At 42.7% G+C, this 24,529-nt stretch overlaps 2 protein-coding genes across 3 annotated transcripts in view; both read right to left on the reverse strand.

Annotated features, from left to right (window-relative positions):
* Positions 1–14,405, reverse strand: part of fancl (FA complementation group L) — a gene marked incomplete at its 5' end in the record, with an annotated part of 27,912 nt that extends 13,507 nt beyond the window's left edge. For both annotated transcript variants that reach the window (XM_080740200.1, XM_080740199.1), the window contains 7 exons: positions 223–291; positions 3,265–3,361; positions 9,701–9,798; positions 10,147–10,203; positions 11,442–11,502; positions 12,560–12,618; positions 14,319–14,405. In XM_080740200.1, the coding sequence (XP_080596326.1) occupies positions 223–291; positions 3,265–3,361; positions 9,701–9,798; positions 10,147–10,203; positions 11,442–11,502; positions 12,560–12,618; positions 14,319–14,405 (528 nt within the window). The remainder of the gene's footprint in view (positions 1–222; positions 292–3,264; positions 3,362–9,700; positions 9,799–10,146; positions 10,204–11,441; positions 11,503–12,559; positions 12,619–14,318) is intronic.
* LOC308297104 (tubulin beta-4B chain) overlaps positions 1–24,529 on the reverse strand; it is a 334,969-nt gene that overhangs the window by 149,761 nt on the left and 160,679 nt on the right. The gene's annotated exons all lie outside the window — the stretch shown is intronic.

Consider the following 24,529-nt stretch of genomic DNA (forward strand, 5'->3'; position numbering starts at 1 on the left):
TAGTGAGTGAATTGTGCTGGCAAAACAAGCAGCTGTTTTGAGGCAATTTGGCTTTCCAAATCAACTTAACCTCTTGCAATGTCTCTCTCTGTCTAGGACTAGGTCGTCCTCGGATGAGCTCTCCAGCGGCGTGACAATGACGATGATAACTTTGGGAGGGTTAACGTGTGTGTGTGTGTCTGTGTGTGTGTGTGTGTGTGTGTGTGTGTGTGTGCGCAGTACCTGCGGTGTCCAGGTGAGGTCCAGGGGGACAGGTAGGTGGGCTGAGTAGTCAGGTGTCTCTGCAGGGTGCTGTGGTGAAGGACACAACGTGTAGGATGAGACAGCACACAGGACAGATATAGGCCAGAGGAGAGTCATGGGAACGGACAGGGACAGACATCCACTCCCTCCTTCTCTCCCCGCTCTCTCCCCGACTCCTCCACCCCTCACTGCCTTGTCGTCCCCCTGCCTAACCTCCCCTCTCTGGCTCTGTCCACCCCCCGCTCCCTCACACCCCTTCCTCCAGGGGCGTCACAAGGGGGGGGGAGTGGGACTGAGTTACTAGGGCCCAAGGTGGAGGGGCCGCCGCCTTTAGCTATTGAAAAATAGCAGATATACAAGCTCACAGTGCTGCGCTGCGAGCTTGTAGATCTGCTATTTTTGAAAAGTCGTGAAAATGTGTCAAAATCTTTGAATATATGTATTTTTTAAGCGAACATTTATAACTCAAATTTTGCATCTGAGGGGTCCCTGGAACTAGATATTTAGAGATGGGGGTCCGTGGCCAAATACATATCATTTTGGGGGTTCTTCACATGCAAAGGTTTGAGCACCACTGACATAGAAACATAGATTTTTCAAAAAACCTTAGAAGGATTTGAAATATTCAAACACTTGCACACATTTTCAAGATTTAAAAAAAAAATTCAATAGTTAAAGCACAAAACAATGCATAACAATGCGTTCCCAGTTCCCCCCATGAAGAACATTCATGGGTGGCTCGCAGTGAATCCTTGTACCCAGGGCCCAGAATTTGGTGCGACACCCCTGCCTGCCTCCTTGCAGTCCCTCCCTCCTCTTCCCTCACTCTACCCCTCTCTCTCTGGCTGTGCCCTCTGAGAGGTGACCTGGCGAGGGCTTTGCCAGCCAGCTGCATCTCAGCGAGGACTCTGGACTATTTATATCTAAAGGTGTGTGCGTGTATGTGTGTGGGTGTGTGTGTGTGTGTGTGCGTGTGTGTGTGGTGGGCAAAGGGTCACGTCTCAGCACCCTCCCCGGTCCCTGTGGATCTCACCTGGGTTTAGGTGGCATCCGTTTGCCTTGAAGCCATCCTCTCACCTGGCCTTGTCACCCACCTGGCTGTGTGTGGGTGTGTGTGTGCTCGCATCGCATGTGTGTCTGTATGCAACCTACTGTACTGTACTGGAGGGACTGTCCTGAATGTGAGGCGTTTAGAGAAAGAACCTGAGCGATGGCAGAATAGTACTTGGACATGTAAGTACTCAAGTGCTTGACATACCTAATTGTCATTGAGGTATTTGTAGCTGAATATTGTGTTTTCTTGTACACATGGAGGGTCTGTGACGATGGAGATTTCTAATCACTTTAGTTTAGACCCTTGATACATTGTAAACATGACCTCTAAACTTGGCTATATGTACTTGGTCTGGCTTTATTTTCCCTCTACAACAAATCTCTTCACCAAAAACAGCCAATCAACAAGCTCGAAAAGCACTTTGAGCTTGTAGAGCTGCTATTTTCGGCAAATGTTCCCCCCAGAATCGGGATGCTAGGGTTCAAGTGGTTAAAGAAGCACATCGTCACTGTCGGGCAGAAACCTGGTATCTCCATGTTTTTTCGCGATGTAAAGCCCTGTTTCATCACACAAGGCTGTCGCGCGAAAGTAGTTCACTAGTCTAAATAATTTTTAAAATGATAAATACAAAACGAATGGTATTTGGACATACAAGGTTTCCACTCGACAACGACGACATGTACGAATGCCAGATATCCTCCCTGATGCATGTCTGTGGAGATATATGGCTTTTCTATCATGCTGAGGTCTACATGGAGATGCTCTATCTGTTCTACATCTCGGTCACAGCGTGCCCTCCTGTCCGTGCAGTATGACCTAGATCTAGAGCCTGCAGAATGGAAATCACCCATTTACTATCAACAAATTGAACAGACCGCATGTGTGGAGATGTTTGGTCACATTTGACTCGTCCATCCGGACTGACTGCAGATCAGTGTGTGTGAATAATGTGTCATTTTAATCATGTCTCCGGATGATATGAAGCGATAAGAATATTTCTTTACGTGTAGTCTGTTGTGTGCGAAGATTCACTCTGTGTGAGTGTGTGTTTTAAGGGTGCAACAAATCAATCAAATTAATCAGTTTGATTGGTTATGAAAATAATCGATATTAATAAAATATAAATTAAATTGTTTTATTTGATACTTTTATTTTGATCTACAAGCACACAACACAACACAACTGTAGATCAGCTATTTTCACATTATTGTTGTGCAACAGTACAACATTACACTGTAAAGGTATAAAATAGGGCTTAGGTGTGTGTGTCCATGTGTCTTTTTAATGTAACTTTTTTATTATGTGTGAATAAGTGAAATCCAGCGAGTGTCTCTTTGTGAGTTACCATGTATGTTTAATTTAGCGTGACCGTTAAATTGGACTCAGGCCTAATTGTGTGTTTAACCCTTTAAGACCTGGAACCACTTTAACCATTATTTTATGCTTTAACTATTAAAAAATAGCAGATCTACAAGCTCACAGCACGGCACCGAGTGCCGCGCTGCGAGCTTGTAGATCTGCTATTTTTGAAAAATCTTGTTTTTTGTGGGTGAAATCTTTGAATATATATATTTTAAAAGCAAACATTTGTAACACAAATATTTGCTTCTGTGGGTCCCTGGAACAACATATTTTGAGATGGGGGTCCGTGGCCAAATGCATGTAATTTGGGGGGATCTTGACATGAAAAAGCTTGAGAACCACTGATTTAGAAGAAGGATTTAGGGGGGCGCCCGCTGGCCTACTGGTCCAGGCTCATACCACCTAGGCATTGCCACATAGGCATGGATGCCTGGCTGGCGTCGCCGGTTCGATTCCCGATCCGGACGACCTTTGCCGAGTGTCACTCCCCGTCTCTCCACCCATTTTCTGTCAGTCTACTGTCCTATCAATAAAGGCACAAAAGCCACCCCCCCAAAAAAAAGAAGGATGCAAAATGTGTGTGATAGTTACAGTACATACTGTACCTTGGGCTTCAGCACAACAGTGAGGACATGCAGCCGTCCAGAGGAGTCGTCGGCCTTCAATCTCAATGTACGGAACTCTGTGTCTATGAAGACCAACCTGAGAACACATACACACAGTGGTACAGTACATGTAATATAGTCCAACGACAGCAGACACTCTCCATCATAAATCACAGCAGCTCTTAAGCTATATTGAGCCGTAAACAAGTCCTTCTCATTCATCACTCCTGCCTCCACCGCAGTCAGACTACAGAGGAGCTTAATGGCCATATAAGAACGCTTTAGCCACCAAACTACGGCTGTATTTACCTATTTGATTAGTTACGTTTCATAAAACCTACTTTGTCTCCCTTGCAGGAAACTGAATGGGAGACAGCGTAGGGTACACACAGGAGAGAATTATCTCATGAGATTTCAATCCACGGCCGGCAGGTACTGTATGTGTAATATCCTAAATCCTCATGGTGAATGTGTACTCTCAGACTTTAACTCACACTAAGGACTGTTGTATTGTAAACTATGTTGCTATATGAGTGGTTCTCAAACTTTTTCATGTCAAGGACCCCCACAATTATATATATTTGCTATAGTTTTGTACTTTTTTCAGTTTTGTATGTATCTATCTATGGAGTTAACATTACACTAATAGACCCCCAGGTGTGGTTATAATATGCCAATATGTCTTCCCTGTGTATTTTTGGTTTCTTCCTGAAAGCTGAAAGTCTTGGAGTTAAAAGGCCCAATCGAAATACACCGCTTTACCACTGGCACACTAAAATCATCCCCTCCACTTATCATACAGCTGTGGCCGTGGCTTCAGTTCAGGTGGTTGGTGCTTAAAGGAGTAGTTCACCACTTTTCAACCTGTTTTCATATAATAGGTCCTCACTAATGTTCATAATAAAATAGCACAATTTTTTTCTATTCAGTCTGGTTCTCATAGGAGAGCTGTCAAATCCTTCCTACCGGTGACATCATCGTTTGACAAAAATAAATAAATAATATATATCTTTTTTTTAAATAGATTTTTATTATCACGAGAACAATGGCTTCCACTTTAACATTGCAACTTTTTCAGGAATAGAAAGCCTGCAGTTTCTATTAGCTTGCATTTCCCATTGATGATGTCACCGGTAGGAAGGATTTGACCCACCCACAGCTCTCCTATGAGACCCAAACTGAGTAGAAAAGAATTGTGATATTTTATCATGAACATTAGTGAGGACCTATTATATGAAGATAGGTTGAAAAGTGGTGGAGTGCCCCTTTAAGTGAAAACCAGGTATACTTGGGTGCCCGCTGGCCTACTGGTCCAGGCGCATACCACTTAGGCATTGCCACATAGTCATGGGATGCCTGGCGGCGTCGCCGGTTCGGTTCCCGTTCGGTTCCCGATCCGGACAACCTTTGCCTCATGTCTCCAATTCCTGTCAGTCTACTGTCCTATCAATAAAGGCATAAAAGTCCCCCCCCCCCCAAAAAAAAAAATCTTTAAAGAAAACTAGGTATACTTAACGAACTGGTGAATAAAAACATAATTTTAACAATTTCTGTGCACCTTTTGGAAATAAATCTTCCCCCTGGTATAATCACATTACCTGATGATCATGTCATCAAGTTATACAGTACATGTTACTCCACTTAACAAGTGAACTCTAGCCTTCTAAGGTTGGAAACAAAGGACAAATCAGATTTACGGGCCGTGGCGTGTGTTCACCACGGCGGCTGAGACTGCCGTATATCTGCGGAGGATTTATGGAGTGCGTTAGTGAGGAGTGATGCGAGGGGATTGAACGGCTGGCTGACGTGCACTCTGGGACTGATGGAATGATGGGTGACGAGACGGCTGAGAAAGACGCGGCTTCATGCCGACTCATAAAAAAGTGACAGCGTCGACATGCACTTACACGCCATCAAATACTGCGGAAACACGCGCAGACAGTCACAGAAGGCCACACATGCACAAATGAACACACACACACACGATCCCTCTTTAGTCCTCACGAGGATGGATGTTAAAAAGCAGCGCACACATGCACACACTCTATTTATCTACTAGGAGACAGGAAGAGATCACAACTAATGCCTGACCGCGACCAATGCTATATTTTTTTAGTCTGATGCCGATCCTGAATTTGGAGAGCCCAAACCCACCAATTACCGATGTGCCGGGCAGATATTTCGTAAAACAAAATATACACATATATAGATAATAATGTTTGAAGACTTTTTGAAGACCAAAATAGGGACGCCAGGATGAAAGTGGTAAAAAAAAAAAAAGAAAAAAAAAAATCAGGACAGTACAGGTGAAATCGACCTGGCTCTAATCACAACCGCATCATGAAACACATCTGTATTTCACATTTACACCTGTACAGATGCCATCACACCACAGTGACCAACAAACTTCCCTCTGCCACCCTCACTTCACGGCTACTTTTCCAGTCTCTGTTGCATCTCTCCATCTCTCCAAATATCTGCACTCCCAGGTGGCGTCTGCAGTGAAAAAAAAAAACTCTTATCGGTGCATCCCTCCTTGCTGTGCCTCGTTTCCCCATCTCTCCTCTCCTGTGGGGTCTCCCGCCCAGGGTAGCAGGGACTGCTTGGCGATGATGGAAAGAAGCAGCGTGACAGTCAGGCGTCCTGCTGGGGACACTGATGAGTGCTTCCCATTTGCAACTCCGCAGCCAAGTGAGCTGCTTAGAGCGCGCCGCGCGACACTTTCACGGCTCTCTCGTGTGTGTGTGTGTGTGTGTGTGTGTGTGTGTGTGTGTGAGTGTGTGTGAGAGAGAGACGTTTTGCATCTCTATTTGTTATGCATGTGTCTCTGCATCAATGTAAGCTTATGCCTGATTTATACTTCATCGCACGCTGGTGTTGTGGGCTGAAAATAGCTAATCTACAAGCTCACAATGCATGGCAGTGCGACACGTGAGCTTGTAGATCTGCTATTTGCAGCGCACAACATCTACAGTATGTGCTATATAGACTGTGGGTGGGGTTTTGTTTCATTAAATGATTCCAGTGCAATATGTTTACACACATGGGAGTCAACAAAGCAATCTACACCTTGGTACACACTGTCACGGATAAAAAAAAGACGCGCCAGACTCACATATGTAGTCTATTCAAGCACGTCACTCATTATAAGCGTCGACCATTAGGCATGAGGGAACAAGTAAATTTAAGTAACGATCGTAGTTATAGTTTTCTGTGTTTCTGCAATGATTCACAACTAACAAACATTAAATATATAGTTTACATTTTCACCTCAGAAGCCAGCCTAAGCCCACCAAATCTATTTATGTACTGTAACTTTTTTCCTTTTTCTTAAAGAATTTCTTTGTCACTGAGAATTGAGCAATATTAAAACGTGTTTAATCTGTGCACGTTTAGCATGAATAAATGTTAACATAATTTGAAAATTGAGTATGCCCTCGTATGACCTCATTGGCATGACCACAATGAGGTCATAAGAGTCATACGAATAGTAAATAGAAAAGGCTCACAACGCATCGTGTGTAATCATTTAAAATAGTAAATAGAAAAGGAACGGTTTTGGACATACAAGGTTTCCATCCGGCAGTGACAATATAGTAATCCCATGTGTTCAACTAGACTCTGTGATGCTCTTTTTAACCTGTCTAAACAAGGACTATGCAGTGCACCGACAAACTTTTACAAACAGCAACTACTGTACAACTCTGACATGTCAGAAAGTGCCCCGCCCTAGTGTCCACAAGAAGAAGAACATTCGTGGACGGACAGACAGACAGACAGACAGACAGACAGACAGACAGACCATTGGCTCCCGCATTTCATGTGGGGCCCTAATTAGGTCGCTTGTTCCAGCTCAGCCTAGCCTGCTTGTACATGTATTTTCTGGCCTCACAAAAAAAGAACAAGACACGTTGACAGTGTGACAGTGCTGTGATAAGACCCTGTGAAGACAGATACTCTGCACACGCACACACAAAGACGCTGCGGACATGAAGTGCCAGCTGTGCCCATAATGAGGCCCAGCTATGCCAGGCTTGTGTTTGGGGGCACCGGCGCCGGCGGCCAGGCTACTTGACCTCATTTTTCCCATTAATTAACACACAACGTGCCTTCTCCAACCAATTAAAATGACCACTCTCTCCAAACTCTAAAAAAAAATAGAGGGTGAGAGAAAACGTGTAAGGGTGAGAGAGAGAGAGAGAGAGAGAGAGAGGGAGAGAGAGGTGATAGAGAGAAGAGAGATAGAGATATAAAGAAAGAGAGAGAGAGAGAGAGAGAGAGGGGAGAGGGACAGGGAGAAAAAAATAATCTTACCTGGCCCAATCAGCGGGTAGAATTACAGCTGAAAAATCCCTGGCGGCCATTAGCGTGGCCCGTGCCAATTAAGACGCTAAACGAATCTCGAGTGCTTTGGAGATTGAGGCCCGCTGTGTATAATGCCTCCTAAGCATAACGCCACGTCCAAATGATGGCGGTCCCCCCCCCTTCCCTCCGCGTATACCTTCAGCCTCCCCCTCCCTCACCCCTACCACCCTCCTATTAAAACCTGAGAGTCTTCAATTAAGAGCCATTTGCATTTTAGCCAATATCATAATTGCAGACGGTGGTCATTAATAGGGAAAAGTGGAAAATGAGCGTGGGGAGTCGAGGCATAATCCAGGCTCGGGGAGGATAGATCATCTCCCAACCTCACATCCTCCCCAGTCCCCACACCCCGCCCTGACAGAAGGAGATGACAGTATTAGCGGGGTCTTGTCGCCGTTGCTGCGTGGGCAGGAGAGTTATTAAACGTGACCTGGATTTAACTATTACTCAATAACTAAAAATAAAGAAGTCATTAAGCGCAGTCCGGTAATGTGGAGCAACGCTATCCTAGTCTGTGTTTTAAGCTAGCAACAGAAAAAGAAAAAAAAGAAGACGCATGGGTTAGTAATGTAACTAAGTCAGAGTTGAGATTTGTTTGTGTTTAGATGTTTTCTTTGGTCCGATCCCTTATGACTGAGTATATCTACATCTATCTAATCAGCTATCCATCCATCTCTGTTCATTTCAGCTCCTTGCGTGCTTTGTATTTGTAAATGAGTCCCAGTAATGTCACTACCTAGCTTAAGGCTACAGTTAATCAATTCCGGTAGCCTCATTTTGGCCTATAAAAAGGTTGGTGTGTGTTCATACAGTCTCCTGCCCCACCCCCACCCCTGCAGCACCCCATCCCTACAGTGATGCTATCTCTTAGTCCTCTGTGGAGATCAGGGAAAACCCAAAGTTGGTTTCTGGATCACACACTAAACAAGCTCCGTCAGCAAGCAATTCTACAGGCAAATTAGTTTCGGTGTGTCTTGGGATCAAGCGAGTTGGGGTATGGGGAACATTACCATGTTACTCATTAGGGAAACATAATTATTTGATAACCGGTTTGATTTCCACTGTGAACTCATTTAAGCCGCTGGTGATATTTACATTCAGAGACAATAGAAAGTAGTTTTTTTGTGCCCAGAGATAGTGCAGCTGCAAAGGCTCTGTTCTATGGAACTGCATGCACCTCTTTGATCGAATTCTGTAAAATACTTCTCTCAAGAGTCTCCGATGCCGGCGATCGGCGATCGTCTAACCTTCCCTAGTCACCGCTCGTCCATCGATAGCGCATGGCTCGTCTGACATGAAGCAGAAGTGACGTCAGGTACTTTCCCTGTAATATGTTCCCAGCTGCCGTCCATTTTCTGTTTAGACGTTAGTATTCGCATAGCTGGAGTGAAGGGGGCTAAGCTAGCGAAAAAGTTCATTTCTACTCTAGAGTCATACTTGGATTATTTGAGCAGACATTTACGTGAACGGATCACGCGCGCAAAACGCACGGGGAGACGATGCGTCGGCCAAAACCGCCACTCTAAGCCAATGCAGATGGAGGAATTCCGCTGGTGACTGTGGTGAGAATACAACGGGGATCGCCTGATGGTTATGGGGGATGAAGACCACGTGATACAGCGCTGAAGGTCTTGTAAAATGAATGCGGTTCAGATCATAATATAATAATAGAAATGTCACGGCTAATCTACCAACTAGCCATTCTATTTCGGCTGGCGAAGTGTTAAGAATCATCTTAAAAAACAAGTTAATATTTTTATGATGTCATTGTGGGGATGCGCAATTATAAGCCAATCAAATTAATTGTCTGTATAGCCTGACTGTATGACTACTTACTGTACAGGTCAGCTGTTGTTGGGCAGATTACACTGAGACTGTTTGAGGATCCACACGGGAGAGAGACCACATGACCTACTGTATCATACTATTATAATTTCGGGGCTGATAGCGAGCCTTTAAGTGGTTTCCAACTGAAACGTTGGACACACATTTTGTGTTGATGGTAAAGTCAGAATCGAACATACGGTATTAAATGACACAATATTCCTACATTAAAGTAAGAGCAACTTACTTGTCCCAGCCAAGCGCCTCCATTTCAGAGATGAGCTGGGAGTAATACTGAGGAGGAGGGATGGACCGACACTCAGGATGGCTCTTCATCGCTACTTCCTATGACAGACACACATAACATGTTAATATTAATGTATGTTAATCTTTTTTGCTTAATTTAATTTAATTTCTAATTTGTGATTAAGACCAATCTCTAAAACCCTGCTACAAAGATCCCATTTTATGTACTGTATGTATCGATATACGATCTTTTACCATGGTCTGTTGCCAATATCATTTTTTTTTTTTTTTACATAAAAAGCTACTGTAGACTATATACATACTGTACATGTGTCGCTCACAGTAGAGGCTATTGATGATGGCCAAAGGCCAAGTTATTTTCCATTTCCATACGGGCCAAATGTCTACGTGACCCCATGAACCAAGGCGTCATTCATGCCACCTTACCATGACAGTCTTCAGTTCCAGGAGAAAGCTGACGAGATCGGCCGAGTGCTGCAGCCTCTGTGAAGAGTCAAATGAGAAGAACAGACATCCATGAATGGCGAGGATAATGAAGTGGCAGTGTCTCTCTCTCTCTTTTTTTCTTCCCTCGTCAGCCAGCCATTCAAATCAAACACACTGTTTGTGATTAATGGGGGCTGCCACCAGCTTTAATAATTAATGATAGCTTAAAGGCTGTGAAAATAATGAACTTTGCAGCCCGGGGTGAAATATCAATCTCGCCCAAATAACCCTGAGGGGCCCCATAACAAATAGGGACATTTTCAAGGCAATGTTAATTAAGCAGTGAAAAATATTTTTTCCCTCTTGCTTCCAAGTGAGGCGGACTTTGATAGGTGACAGGAAGCATGGGGGACATGGCTGGACAGAATGGAGCAAGCAAATAGGATGTCAGAAAATACACACATGACTGCATGGCCAGCCGGAAGTCAGCTGCAGATGGCACATGTAGAAAGCCTCGTTCAGACCAAAGATTTGCGACAAAACAAAACTGTTTAAGCCTGATTTATACTTTATTCAGAAAATAGCAGAGCTACAAGCTCACATCTGTGCATTCTGAGCATGTAGATTGGCAATTTCTGACTCGCTGTCACAATATGCCTAATCCACGATTCAATTCAACTTTCGATTCTAAGGTTACGAGTCGATCCGATTTGATTTTTATCGAATCGGATATTTAATATAGGATATACTATTTTTAAACCTCTTTTTTTCAGCACTGAGTGCTATTTGACTTTAGGCTATTCTCTTGAAAAACTCTTTCCCAATAAGTCACTTTAATTTGAATAATAACTAACGAGATTGAGAATAACAAAAGGTTTACATAAACAATATAAACTTTGAGTTTTATGCCCTGACAACTGACATTTGCATGCACGGAAGTGAATCGTGATTCGCATTGTGATTTCGATTCACAGAATCGAACGTCAATTTCGGTTCGATTCAAAATCGTGACAGCCCTACGTACGATGGAACATACCATTTAAGCACTAAAACCTTGAAAAGACAAGACACATCGGTCTGAATTACACTTTGAGTACACCATGAAACAACAACAATAACAGCACACACACACACACACACACACACACACACACACACACACACACACACACACACACACACACACACACACACACACACACACACTCACAAAAAAGAAGGAAAAAAAACATACACACACAAAAGTATGACAGTATAATGTAGTAGAACAGCTGGTTTGGCGTTTTCGAACTCACCTGTTTCACTATCTGCTCGTAGCCACGCAACAGGTGTTTGAGCTGCCAACAACAGTGAAACCTACAAGGACAACACAGCATCAGATACACATTACGGCCACAGAAAGTGGTAACTGAGTTGTACTGGAGTTGTGTGGGAGGGAGTTGGGTGCATCGAGTTGGTGTAAACGCATGTTTTCTCATGCCAATAAAGCTCCTTTGAATTGAAATTGAATTGCGTCGCTAAGGATGTGGTTAGTGGTCATGCTCTTCCTCATTGGTAATCAGGCAGGTAGTCTGGCAGGTAGTTTTGGCATGATCATTGAGAAAGCTACGTTGAAAGAGCATCCTTGCTGTTGCAGATAAAATATTCTTTAATCTATTAAGACTTGAGGCTGATTCTACAAAATGCCTTCTAAATCCTTCTAAGGTTTTTGAAAAACGTATGTTTCTATGATCGGTGGTTCTCAAACTTTTTCATGTCAAGGACATCCATCTGAAAATGTTGTTCCAGGGACCCCCCAGAAGCAAAGATTTGAGTTACACAAGTGGATTTAAATACATACAGTATATATTCATAGATTTGAATACATTTTCATGATTCTTTAAAAACAGCAGATCTAAAAGGTCATAGCAGAGGCACGAGTGCCACACTATGAGCTTGTATATCTGCCATTTTTGAATAGCTAATGATAATGGTAAAAGTGATTAAAATCTAAGGTGATGGGTTAGTCTCCCTTAGTTATCATTTCCATTGTGTTACAGTGTCCAGCCAATCAATAACCTGGGTTATTAGTGTCTATCCATCTCACATAACAAGACCCACCACTACAATAGTGATGTTTAAATGATCTGTTTGTGAAAATAATGCCTGTGATATAAATGAAAACTAAAAGGAAATCATTGTTCTAATATCAGAATAGAAATAGCCTGCTCTCTAGCAGACCATATAGCTGCCTTCATCACCAGAGAAGGTGTGCACCAGTGTATTCCCTTGATGACAACAATAGCATGCATTACCTCCCATCTTTAAAGTGCAAGGCCTGTATCGTATACAGCACTGCAGCATCTGTGCGGTCTCCCTATGCTAGACACTTCAGTTCAAGCTCTTATGAAAATGGAGGTAATAAGATGTATACCTGGCCCGTTTGACTTGGTGATCTAGCGGCAGCAGGATTCTTATTCTGAAGTCTTTTTCCTGCCAAGAAAAATGAACACAGTTGTACATTAATCCCATGACAGCAACGCTGCAGTAGATCTAGTCTCACAAGGCCGTTGTCAGGGTCTCTCTGCCTCGCTCTGACACATATAAGCTGTTATGTAAAAGCAGTCGATCCCACCCATTTAAAATCTCTGTGTTCACTTTAACCCATTTCGTAACTCTGATGGTGTAAAAATGTAACCAAATAGACCCGGCATTTGTACACTATCAGAGATGGTGTCCTTTTTTTTCTCCATGAATTGAGTGAAAAAGGAAAACAATGTAAACAAGCCATAGTTCTTTCATGGGTTTAAATCCTATTAGTTGCGACTGTAGGTCTCAAGTTTACTATGAGAAACGTCACAGCTTGTCCGTGTCCGTGTAGACGTGTACACATTTTTACGGTCTACGGGTTTGCCGCTCTGACATCATACTGATGTCACTGTGATGTCCAGCACATCTTGTCCACATATCCGTGTATCTCTGAAGGTCACGCCTGACCTGACACACACTGTGTGAATATAAGGGTATTCCCCAGAATCCCTTTTACTGTATGCCCATATATGAAGATCCCTGATGTTATCGATATATATCACTGGCCAGATGGCCAAGACATGGCACATATCTGGTGGCTGGTTCAGATAGGGATTTCCATGAACTGTATGGGCATAAAAGATATTGTATGTTGTGATGTCAAGACAGATGGCCAAGACAGAGGTGTCTTACTAAATGAGTCTGGGAGCACTAGACCTGGGAGTGTGGGACACACACAGTGTTGCCATGTCCACTTATTACAAGGTACTTTCGACTTCTTTTTCTGTAAAGTTGCTTGTAAATATTGGCAGTTGCAGGTTGCGTTTTTTTGGGGGGGCGGCTAGTTTCTAAGGTGTAGTTGCTTATTTGGGCTTGCTTTCACATTTTGAATTATCATTCAAACCAGTGGTTCTCAAATATATAATGTCATGGACCCCCAAAATGAATGATGTATTATTTTTTGTCCCTTTTCTAACCTCATCTGAAAATGTTACATGCCAGGTCAGGGAGCCCCCATACCAGATTTGTATTATTCCACATTTTATTTCAAGATTATTTAGATAGACAGACCTTTAATATCCCACAATTATTTGAAAATAGCAGATCTACTACAAGCTCACAACACGATAGATCGGCTATGTTCAAATAACCAATGTATAGGTCTAAAGTGCTCACAACTCACAAGTGCTTCTCTTGGGCTTGATTTTTCCCCTGACCTGGTTGCTTATTTCTCTCGCAGAATATCTGGCAACACTGGACACTGACTCAAAACAGACCTACTGGAGGCTGGAGCTGAAAACCACCCTCCCTGAGTCCCTGCCAAGCTAAATACATTAACATCAATCTACAATGTAGCCTCCCTTACAACAAGCCAACAAGCAAGGTAAATACATAATCACATTATAATGCAGAGTGCAGTGTACCTCTACCTGGATACCTCCATACATTAACATCAATCTACAATGTAGCCTCCCTTACAACAAGCCAACAAGCAAGGTAAATACATAATCACATTATAATGCAGAGTGCAGTGTACCTCTACCTGGATACCTCCAGTCAAACAGTCTGGAGTAAGCAAACCATGAACCTAGCATGCGTCTGTCTAAATAACAGGCTAAAACATCTACATTACATTAACCACGATGCGGTTGACAGTACAGTACCTGAACAGTAATAAATCCGTCATAGACCGTCTTTTCCTTGTTCAGAGGCAACAGCAGAGGACTTTCTTTAATCAGTGAACTTTCCATGATCACAGACTATACTGTCAACAGCTCTCTCCTTAGCATGTATTTGCTAACTGCTGGTTTAGCAGTGTAACAGCTGACTGACTGCACAATGTCAAGAAAAGATCCCGTGCTGAAGTGATCTAAAAGTCCCCTCTTGACAGCGCATACGCTAGATAATATGATTTATAAGAAAGACTGTCGTTGTTTTTTGACAGCTACTGTACTACACAACGCTCCATCCCGCGATAAAAAACAAAGCGTCCACGTGACACGTGACGTAGTAAGCAGCGGCGTCAGTTCAGCAAAATCTAAGGTATGGCAACATGACTGGTATCTCGCACGCGCGCCCTCGCGCGCGTGCAAGACACCAGTCATGGTGCCATACCTTAGCAACAGGCACGATTACAGCACATTTTATTGTTTCCCCCCGGTAGCCAAGGTATGGCAGCTGGCATAGCTTGTCATACCCAATTGACGCCTCTGCGTAGTAGGCCGTCTAACTTGAATCCCCACAACTTTATTATCCTTGTTGTAATGTTTGGACCTGAAGCGACCTGAAGTCAGTGGTGGAGTGAAGGAGGAAAAGACAACATTATATTCTTTTTACATAATTTTTAAGCTATATTCTTTACCCTTTTCCAACCACTTTACAACGTTCATCAGTGGATATGTTGGTTATGACTTTCGACATTATAGCCTAGACTAGTGGGTCAGGGTGTCCGAATATTAACTTGAAGACACTGTACAATGCCTCAGAAATACTTCAAAGCCACCTGACAGCAATTATAATTAAAAGGAGTAGCTTAAAATGAGGGGAGAGGGAATGAAAATACAAAGTTAAAGGTAGGCCTACTTCATATTTCTCTGTTATATTTCCCTCTATAAATAAAAGACACTAAATAGCTTCAGAATTTGATTTAAGCATGAAGGGTTTTTGGTTTTTGCAGTGATTTTGCGTGTCAACTGAAACGTGAAGAAAAAGCCAAGCTCCAAAAAAGGAAATATTAATAACAAGTAAATGAAAAGGAAATTAGACCATAATAATCCTTAAAAGCAGTATAGTTCTCAAAGTGGGGTTGGGGGAACTCCAGGGGTCCTTGGAGGGTTCTAGGGGGTCCCCAGTTTAAATGATGGATTTTTATGGACCAAACAGATCCTTGGGGTTCTAACTCAGAGAGCGTGTTCCATTTGTACACTGAGTTATGAGGGTCCTTGGGGAGCCCTTGAGAAAAGGTTTAAAAATCACTGCCTTAAAAGCTTGTCTTGAATATTTTTGCAATGGCTAAAAAAGACTGTTACTACATTTGCTATTGCAGCCCTGTAATTCGATTTAACCTATTATAAGCTGCGCAATTATCCTACGTGATTATAGACTACTAGTCTAACATGTTACTGTACGTCTCCTATAATGCAGAATCCTGGACCATTTCATCCAAGATGCCAACAACGAGAAGAGCAAGGTCCTAACCTCCCTCATCCAGGAGGTCCAAGCTTCATCTTCATCCATTCTACTCCCGGCTAACAAACAGCCTGCTATACTGCTGGAGGGGATGCTGCATGCTGTTGACCACCCTACAGTTTGCTCAAGTCATACTGTACCATGGAAAAAAGTAAGTTCTTGATCACCCATGCACCTTGTCAGACTCAGGCTGTAATGCTTAAATGCGACCGAAGGTCGCAGTTTACCATGAGAAATGTCACAGCTTGTCTCTGTGTGTAGCCTATACATTTTTACAGTCTATGGGCTGGTTCCCTTGACACATCACTGTGACATCACAGGTGATATCAAAGGTGACATCACCTATGTAAAAGTCCATATATGGGTATTCCCCAGAATCCCTTTTATACCCTAAATGAAGATCCCTGATGGTTCAGATAAGGATCTCCATGTATGGGCATAACATATATTGTATGTTGTGATGTCATGGGAACCACTCTAACAGAATCCCTTTTATGCCCATCTATGGAGATCCCATCACTGTCACTCTGTGCCACATCACTGTGACTTGTGACATCACAGGTGATATCACAGGTGACATGCCCATATTTGGTAATGCCCAATTGCCCATATATGGGCATGTTTTGACATACCATTGTTGACTATAACTGGTCCCATATACATCACTGGCCAGATGGCCAAGAATTGGCACGATCTCGCCCTTTAGGGCGAGGTCACATGTCTCCCTGAGGCATCTTACTAGTTTATTCCCCCTTGCCGAAAATACCAGATCTATTGTGAGCTTGTAGATTCTTTTTGGTGAGTGACACCTAGATTGGTTATCTTTGGTGAATGACACTTCCCTTACAACATTGTAAGTGTACAAGAAAGTGTAAATGAGACTCTAGTGTTCCATGAGGCTACAACCTATGGTCAGACAGACATAATATGTCAAGCATATTGTATGCCAGGCAGTATTTTTGCCTTGAGAAAACGGAACAGAAATATTTTGACCCGGTCTTGGCCTGGTAGGAAAGGACAAAAGGGGTTGGCAATTCTCCAAGGGTTGGTAATACATTATTTCCAACCATTATTCACAAACTGGCTGCATATCCAGTTTGTAGACTAGGAGATTGAATCTGTGGAAAACCATTACAATTTACTCATTGTTACCATATTATTTTATTGTATTCAGTAAAGCAGTTTCTGTTCACACAAACAATGACCTTCCATTTGTTTTGAAGGTATTGTTAGCTGTTACATAACAGTTTCCTATTGACATCAGCCACCGTACTTGAACTTCATTGGAGCCTATGACACTGAGTCTACTATGGCATCAGATCATTGAAGCCCTTGACCCTGTTACACACTGAAGGACAAGCATGTATGCCACAATATGGTCAATTTGTCTGGGATGCTGCTAAGATGGCCCCTATTGTTCACTGGGTTCTGCACATAATATTATATGACTCTATTCTTGAAATTCGCCTCTCCACCAAACCCATCACAGAAAAGAACTATAGTCTCTCCTGCACATTAGGGAAACAAGCAAACAGTGAGTTGGAGTGTTTTAAAAGTCAAATCAGTTCGGTTAATGTAAAACCATATCACTCAAGTCATATCCACATGCTCAAGAGGAGTGAATTATACTGTTACTTATCTTCGCCCAGGCTGACCCTGTGGCCACAAAGGCAAAGAAGCGTCCACCGCAGAGCTGCCAAAAACGAGGAGCAAGACAAATGCCCTGTCTAAATGCCCTCAACGCTGCAGCCAACATCTGAAAACCCTCTCATGCCACTACACAGCTTGCAAAACTGAACACTGAAAAACATAGCCTATGAAATGAATACATTTATTTGTAGACCCTTTTTGCAGAATCTTTGCACATTTTGTAAACATTCTCCCGCCTGTTTAATATTGGAGTTACAGTAGGTCACCGATAAAATGTCAAAGACGTTTATATTAGAGTTTGCCTTGACGTTTACCATTGGATTATTTTATGGTGGGTCATTTATGTTACAAGGGTTTTACTAGCACTTGGAAATTGATGCAGTAATCGAGTGAAGAGTGAAAAATCAAATAATCATTGATCATTATGTCTAATGCCTTTTTAACTGAAGCGCTTCCGCCGATGTTTCGCCATTGTCAGTTTAGATAAGGTTTATTCGGCGCAATGATCCACCAGCTCCTTTCAGCAAATATTTAGTTCTCAAGCTCCTGAGGACCCAGTTGGAATGTGTGATCATACTGAACATGGAGACGAGAGAGAAGAGTGTGTCAAAGCGTGCACACCACACAATGTGCCTGAAGAGATTGATGTGTTTGTCATCCACCTGCTTCAAAGCCGTAAAAAAAAAGCTGGCTGATGCAAATAGGGAAGCCTACCCAGGGAGGCTGACAAAACAAAAGACGGAGAAACCTCACTGCTCCTCTCCGCACATCTGTTTTTTGGTGAGAAATATCTGAGGGTGTTCTGTGGTGTCACGCGCCGTGCTCAAATGAACACTGAATGGGTACTGGCTTGTCTCGGGGAGTGGGGTAAGTGTTCGTTGCTCTTTTTTGTTTGTTTGTGTGGAAAACAGGATGATTTAAGGTGGTTTTAACAGAAGGGAGATATGAAAGGGACGTATTGGCACAGTGGCTGTGGGAGTATATTCTTACCCCCCTCTGTTTCTCTCTCTCTCTCTCTCTCTCTCCCCCCCTCTCTCTCTCTCTCTCTCTCTCCCTCTCTCTCTCTCGTCGTTCTCTTTGGCTCACACTCCCTGTCAGAGTGAAATTCTGCAGGCATGCAACGCGGCTGGCTTAATGGTGCTCCAAATGCAGAAAGGCTTCATAATGTAGCGTCAGAAGGATAGCAAGGGGCAGATGCATAGGCGGTGAGCTCTCTCTGTCTCTCTCTGTCTCTCTCTCTAGCCTGTCTCTCTTTCTCTCACTCTGTCCATCCTCCCTTTCCGCTGCCTCCAGCGCTGGGCTCCGTCTGTGCGAGGGATGATCTATGGTGCTTTGTTTATCGCTGGCCATGGTCACTTCTCTGGAATGCAATTGGCTGGAACTACACCGTGTGGGTCTTGCACCCTGCCTCTCTCTCGCTCGCTCACTCTCTCTCTCTCTCTCTCTCCTCTCTCTCTCTCTCTCCTCTCTCTCCCCCTCTCTCTCTCCTTCCCTCCCTCCCTCTCTCTCTCTCCCTTATTTTATCTCTTTGAAGGGAGATATGAGCAGGGGTTCCTTGTCCGATGTTCCTTTTAATCGTTTTTTGTTAGTTCTTTCTTTCACTGTATTTTGCATGTACAGTATATGAATGACAATGTATTGTTCCATTTGGACTCTGATCAATTTAATCATGGCTTAAGAGAAAATGTATTTATTCAATATATCCTTTCATTTTCTGCATGAAGTATTCTTTTTTGTTGTTTTGCTATATTATTTTTTTTCTTTCAAGCATCACTACTTGCGCGCACACAAGTGTGTAACAGTGTTATTTTATCTATTGATTTATTTTTAATGCATTATCTTTCATACACTTTTTGTTGAACATTTTGTCACCTAGCATTCTATTTTCTACTCTTGTTCGAGAAATGCATTGTACAATTACAACATTACGAGATTATGGTTACATTTTTAATTACTAGGTTAAGCTTTTTTTTTTTTTTTATAATCAAACCTTTGCACAAAACCATTTAGATTTTGTCCTCTGCAGCAGATAAAAAAACACTAAACTGCATGTGGATTAATTTATATGTTTCTCTTTCAAATCCACAGAATAAAATGGCTCTTTTGCCAAAATGGCATAAACGCTCACAGACACACTTTCACTCACAATTACATCGGTAGTTATTTATGAACTAGCTGTGTAACAGATGTGGAGAGTGGCTGTCGGGTGGAAACCTTATACGTCCGAAACGTTCTTTTTTTTTAATTCATCATTAAAACTTGGACTTGGAGATACAAGGATTCTTCCAAACAGTGACTTTTCAGAAAAATAACCTGGGTCCAATGGATCCAATTATTTAGTCACAAGCTCTTGTTAATACATGTCATGGATTAAGTATATATACAACAGTCTAAACAACTTTCACTTAAAAACGTTCAGAAAATGTTGTGACCTTGTCACAACATTGACCTTGTGACCTGATTTTTGCTACTTTTGTGTGACACTGCAGTATGACAACAATGTTCCTTTAATACCGTTATACAAAAATATACATATATATATATATATATATATATATACACAATATATACTGTATATAAAAGTTAAAATCCCGGAAAAAAGTTTTGCAACGATTTGTAACTCTGAGAGAGTAGAAATTGTGACTCTCTCTCACTCAGAGTTAAATGAACAGTGATGATTTGACTGTGTACAGGCCAGAGTGAACGTATGGGTCATGCTGGCAGAGCCAGTGACAAGCACCACGGGCACAGGAGCCTGCCAGGAGTGAAATGACACAGAACAACATTTAAATGAAAGACGGATGCTTTCGTCTTTATTTATCTTTTCCCCCTTTTTCCACTTGTTTTCCTTTTCAGAACAAACATATCGGGCAGAAACCTCTTATCTCCGTATTTTATCTTTTAGCGTTTCTTTTCATGAATGAACACCCCCTATTGATCAACATACTGCAGCGTCACACAAACATATTAAAAGCAGCAGATATGCAAGCTCGAACGCGGCTCGAAATGCTTTGTAGATCTGCTTTTTTTAATTTCTGAAAAGTAACAGTTTTGTACATAGTGTACAGTATCCAGACAATGTTGTTATTCTCTTCTTTCCCCCTTTTATATGTTTCCTTTTTATTTTCTCAGTTCCAACCATATAATTCAACATGCGGTGATAGCAATGTGCTATTAATTATTTGCCCGCTCTACTGTTTAGTATGTGTGTTTGTTTGTGTTGTGTGTTGTGTTGAGAGGCTACCAGCGGGTGACGTCGCGGCTTACGGTATGTTCGGCATAGTAATAATAATGGTTGTGTCTACACAGTTTGAACCAGGCGACAATCAGCACCCACTCGTGTTTGAGAGGGCGCGCATTAGTGCGTGCCTCAGTGTGTGTGTGTGTGTGTGTGTGTGTGTGTGTGTGTGTGTGTGTATGCACGCTTGTATGTACTGTATCCGTGTCTCAGTGGTGTGTGCATGTCTCTTTTTGCACGGTACATTACAGCAAAATCCTCAGCGTTAATTTAACTCAGAGTGTACACAAATGAAACAAAATGGACCCTTACTAGGGATGGGACGATATGCACTATTATTGTATAATGTGATAAAAAACACTCACGATAATCGTATCGTGGAGATTTAATTTATCGTGATATCGTCCTCCGTCATGCACTGGGATCAATTCACCTTTTATTTGCAGAACTGCATATCCGTTACCACTTAAACCCTCTATAATTGGTAAAGGTACTATCATATACGTACTCAATACAGTTTTTTCACTCTCTATCAAATGTCTTTGCCAAAACATAGCCGTCACGTTGTGACGCGTTGTGAGCTTGTAGATCGGCTATTTTTTGGCAAATGTTCCGCCCCAGGATAATGGATTTGATTATCGTGATAATATTGTAAATCGTGATTTCTTTTGTCACAATAAAAAAAAATCATATCGTCCCATCCCTAACCCTTACACAGAGGATTTGGCTGTGTATTTGTGTATGTAGTGTATCAGTGTTTACTGTGTGTGTGTGTGTGTGTGTGTGTGTGTGTGTGTGTGTGTGTGTGTGTGTGTGTGTGTGTGTGTGTGTGTGTGTGTGTGTGTGTGTGTGTGTGTATGTGTGAGAGTGTGTGTGTGCGTGCGTGTGTGTGTGTGTCTCCATTTGAGTGGGTTGCATGGTGTGTGAAGTCTTAGCTGTGGATTACAGGGCTGGCACATGGGTCTGCTGCACCCACAGCAGTGTGTCTGACATGAATCTGATGGGATTACACAAGGTGTGCATCTGTACTCAGCCTTGGACTGGTGACAGAGAACACACGGAGAGGGGCCGGGGGGACAACTGACTTCTCCTCAATGTCTCGTGGACCTGGAGGGGAAGTATAGGTGTACTATAGGGAAGTATAGTTGCTCTGCGCGTGTGTGGGCGTTGCTTATGGTGTGCGTTATTTTTGGGAGTGTGTCACTGTGTGTGCCGGATGCCGGTGGTTGCAGAGTGTGTGTGTGTGTGTGTGTGTGTCTGTGTGTGTGTGTGCACGCAGGGGTGTCGCACCAAATTCTGGGCCCTGGGTACAAGGATTCACTTCAATTATTTTGCGCTTTAACTATTGAAAAATAGCAAATCTAGCAAGCTCACAGCTGCTTTGAATATTTCAAATCCTTCTAAGGATTTTTGAAAAACCTATTATGTCAGTGGTGCTCAAACCTTTTCATGTGAAGGAACCCCCAAAATTATATGTATTTGGCCATGGACCCCCATCTCAAAATATTTTGTTTCAGGGACCCCTCCAGAAGTAAAATTTGAGTTACAAATGTTCGCTTAAAAAATACATTATATTCAAAGATCTGCACACATTTTCACACCTTAAAAAAAAATTAGCAGATCTACAAGCTCGCAGCACGGCACTCGATGCCGAGCTGTGAGGGCCCTAGTAACTCAGTCCCACTTTCCCCCCCTTGTGACGCCCCTGTGTGTGTGTGTGTGTGTGCGCACGTGTGCACGCGCGTGTGTGTGCGTGTGTGTGTGTGTGTGTGTGTGTGTGTGTGTGTGTGTGTGTGTGTGTGTGTGTGTGTGTGTGTGTGTGTGTGTGTGTGTGTGTGTGTGTGTGTGTGTGTGCGTGCGTGTGTGTGTGTGTGCATGTGTGCACGTTGTGCATACATGTATTCTTGCTCTGTATGTGTTCATTGTCTAGGGAAGGGAAGGGTAGGTGATCAAGTCTGCAGAGGCTCAGCGGGGGATCAATATAAGCTGTATTGAAGTTCAGTGAGAAGCAAGAACAAGTGTGTGCCATGCGTGCATTTATGTGTGTGTGTGTGTGAGAACGAGCGAGAGAGAGAGAGAGCAAAATGCATGTAGGTTAAGCGTACGTGCATTCAGGAAACACATTTAAATAGTAGCCTCCAATTACTTCAGAAAACCACTTTACATAAGGTGGTTCAAACTCCAAAACACCCCAGCAATCAGCATCTTTGTCCCTCTCTCTCTCTCTCTCTCTCTCTCTCTCTCTCTCTCTCTCTCTTTCTCTCTCTCTCTCTCTCTCTGTACTGTACCTCTCTCTCCACTCCTCCTCCTCCCCCTCGCCCCCTTCTTCCCTTATGTTGGTGTGTTCATTATTCCCTACACTACCTATTAATACTTTGGAAGATAATTCCATAATCAAGTGGCTTGTCTCCGCCAGGCGGGAAACCTAAGTTGCAGGATGCAGATGTCTAGCAAGTCCCCTCCATGTGATTAGTGTGTGAAGTGTGCTTGTTAGGCGCACTGTGAAGTGTGCCTGTTATGTACCCGAGCCCTCGCGCTTGATTAGCGCCCGCGCACTCCGCTCCTGTGCTGCCTGGGTGGAACGTGCACGCTGTTGTGATCAGCGGCGTCTGACGGCTAAGCAAATGTAAACTGGAAAAAATATTTGCTGCTCTTGTATTTACAGAGGGAGAATAGGACATTTAGAATCGTGGTGGAGTGGAATTAAATGATTAAAAGATGAAGAGAGAAGCTGGTAGATGTAGTCTGTGAATTCAATTTGGGTGCTATAGCCTGCTATACTTCAAATTATGTTTAATCTTGAATATTACTTTTTCTTTTTTAAGCCCACATATCCACTGATTCTCTAGCTCGCATTGGAAGCATCAACCTTTAGTGTCACTGATCAGGTATTTTGTGTTGTGGTATTAGTTATGGTATTCCAAAATGAATAGCTTTTTAAACTAGAACACGTAAATACTTGTTTTCACAATCACAAATATGCTTTAGTTCTAAAATGCGAACCATATACTGAATACGTTTTGTGCATTATAAAATCCATTTTGTGGTCGTGTTAAATATAGCCTGGCTACACAACAAAATCCGATATGTTAATTCATCCATTTGTAACCCAGAGAGTCTACACACACGGAACATTTGTAGACTCCATTCCATTCCATTTCATTCAATTTGTAGACTCTCAGTCAGTTATGTTAGGATTTGACTGTTTACGGCCATATAATAAGTCAGTGGTTCTCAAACCTGTGGGTCGGGACCCCCCAGGGGGGTCCCCAAATTATTTTGGGGGGTCCCCAGATGATTAGCTTAATGTGCAACATTGTTTTCTCACAGTAAACAAACCTACATAATGTTAAAGTGTATAGAGGGTATCTGCACATTTCTAAAGTGACAATTTAAGAACTTTTTAATAGCTCTAAAATGACAAATTAAACATTGGCCAAATTGTCAAATATTACAGGCAGAAATTGTGAAAATAGCCGATCTACATGCTCACAACGCCTCGCGTTGTGAGCATGTAGATCTGCTATTTTCACAATAGAACCATGTTATACAAAATGTCTCTGGGGCAACTGTTAGTGCCCCAGTTAAAATATGATTATGTTGGGGGTCGCGGCCTGAAAAGGTTGAGAACCACTGTAATAAGTGACAGCACTTCAAGGAAGTCACACATAATCATGTGACAAAATAGTTGTAAAACATGCAGCTACGTTCTTTTTTTTTTTTTCTTCTTTTCTGCAGGGTTAAAGCCAGCCTGGGTGTGATTCTCTTCTCTCCAGTGCTGCAACAGGCCCACCGTCC

Source organism: Nannobrachium achirus, assembly GCF_963921795.1.
Source record: "Nannobrachium achirus genome assembly, chromosome: 13".
Classification (NCBI taxonomy): domain Eukaryota; kingdom Metazoa; phylum Chordata; class Actinopteri; order Myctophiformes; family Myctophidae; genus Nannobrachium; species Nannobrachium achirus.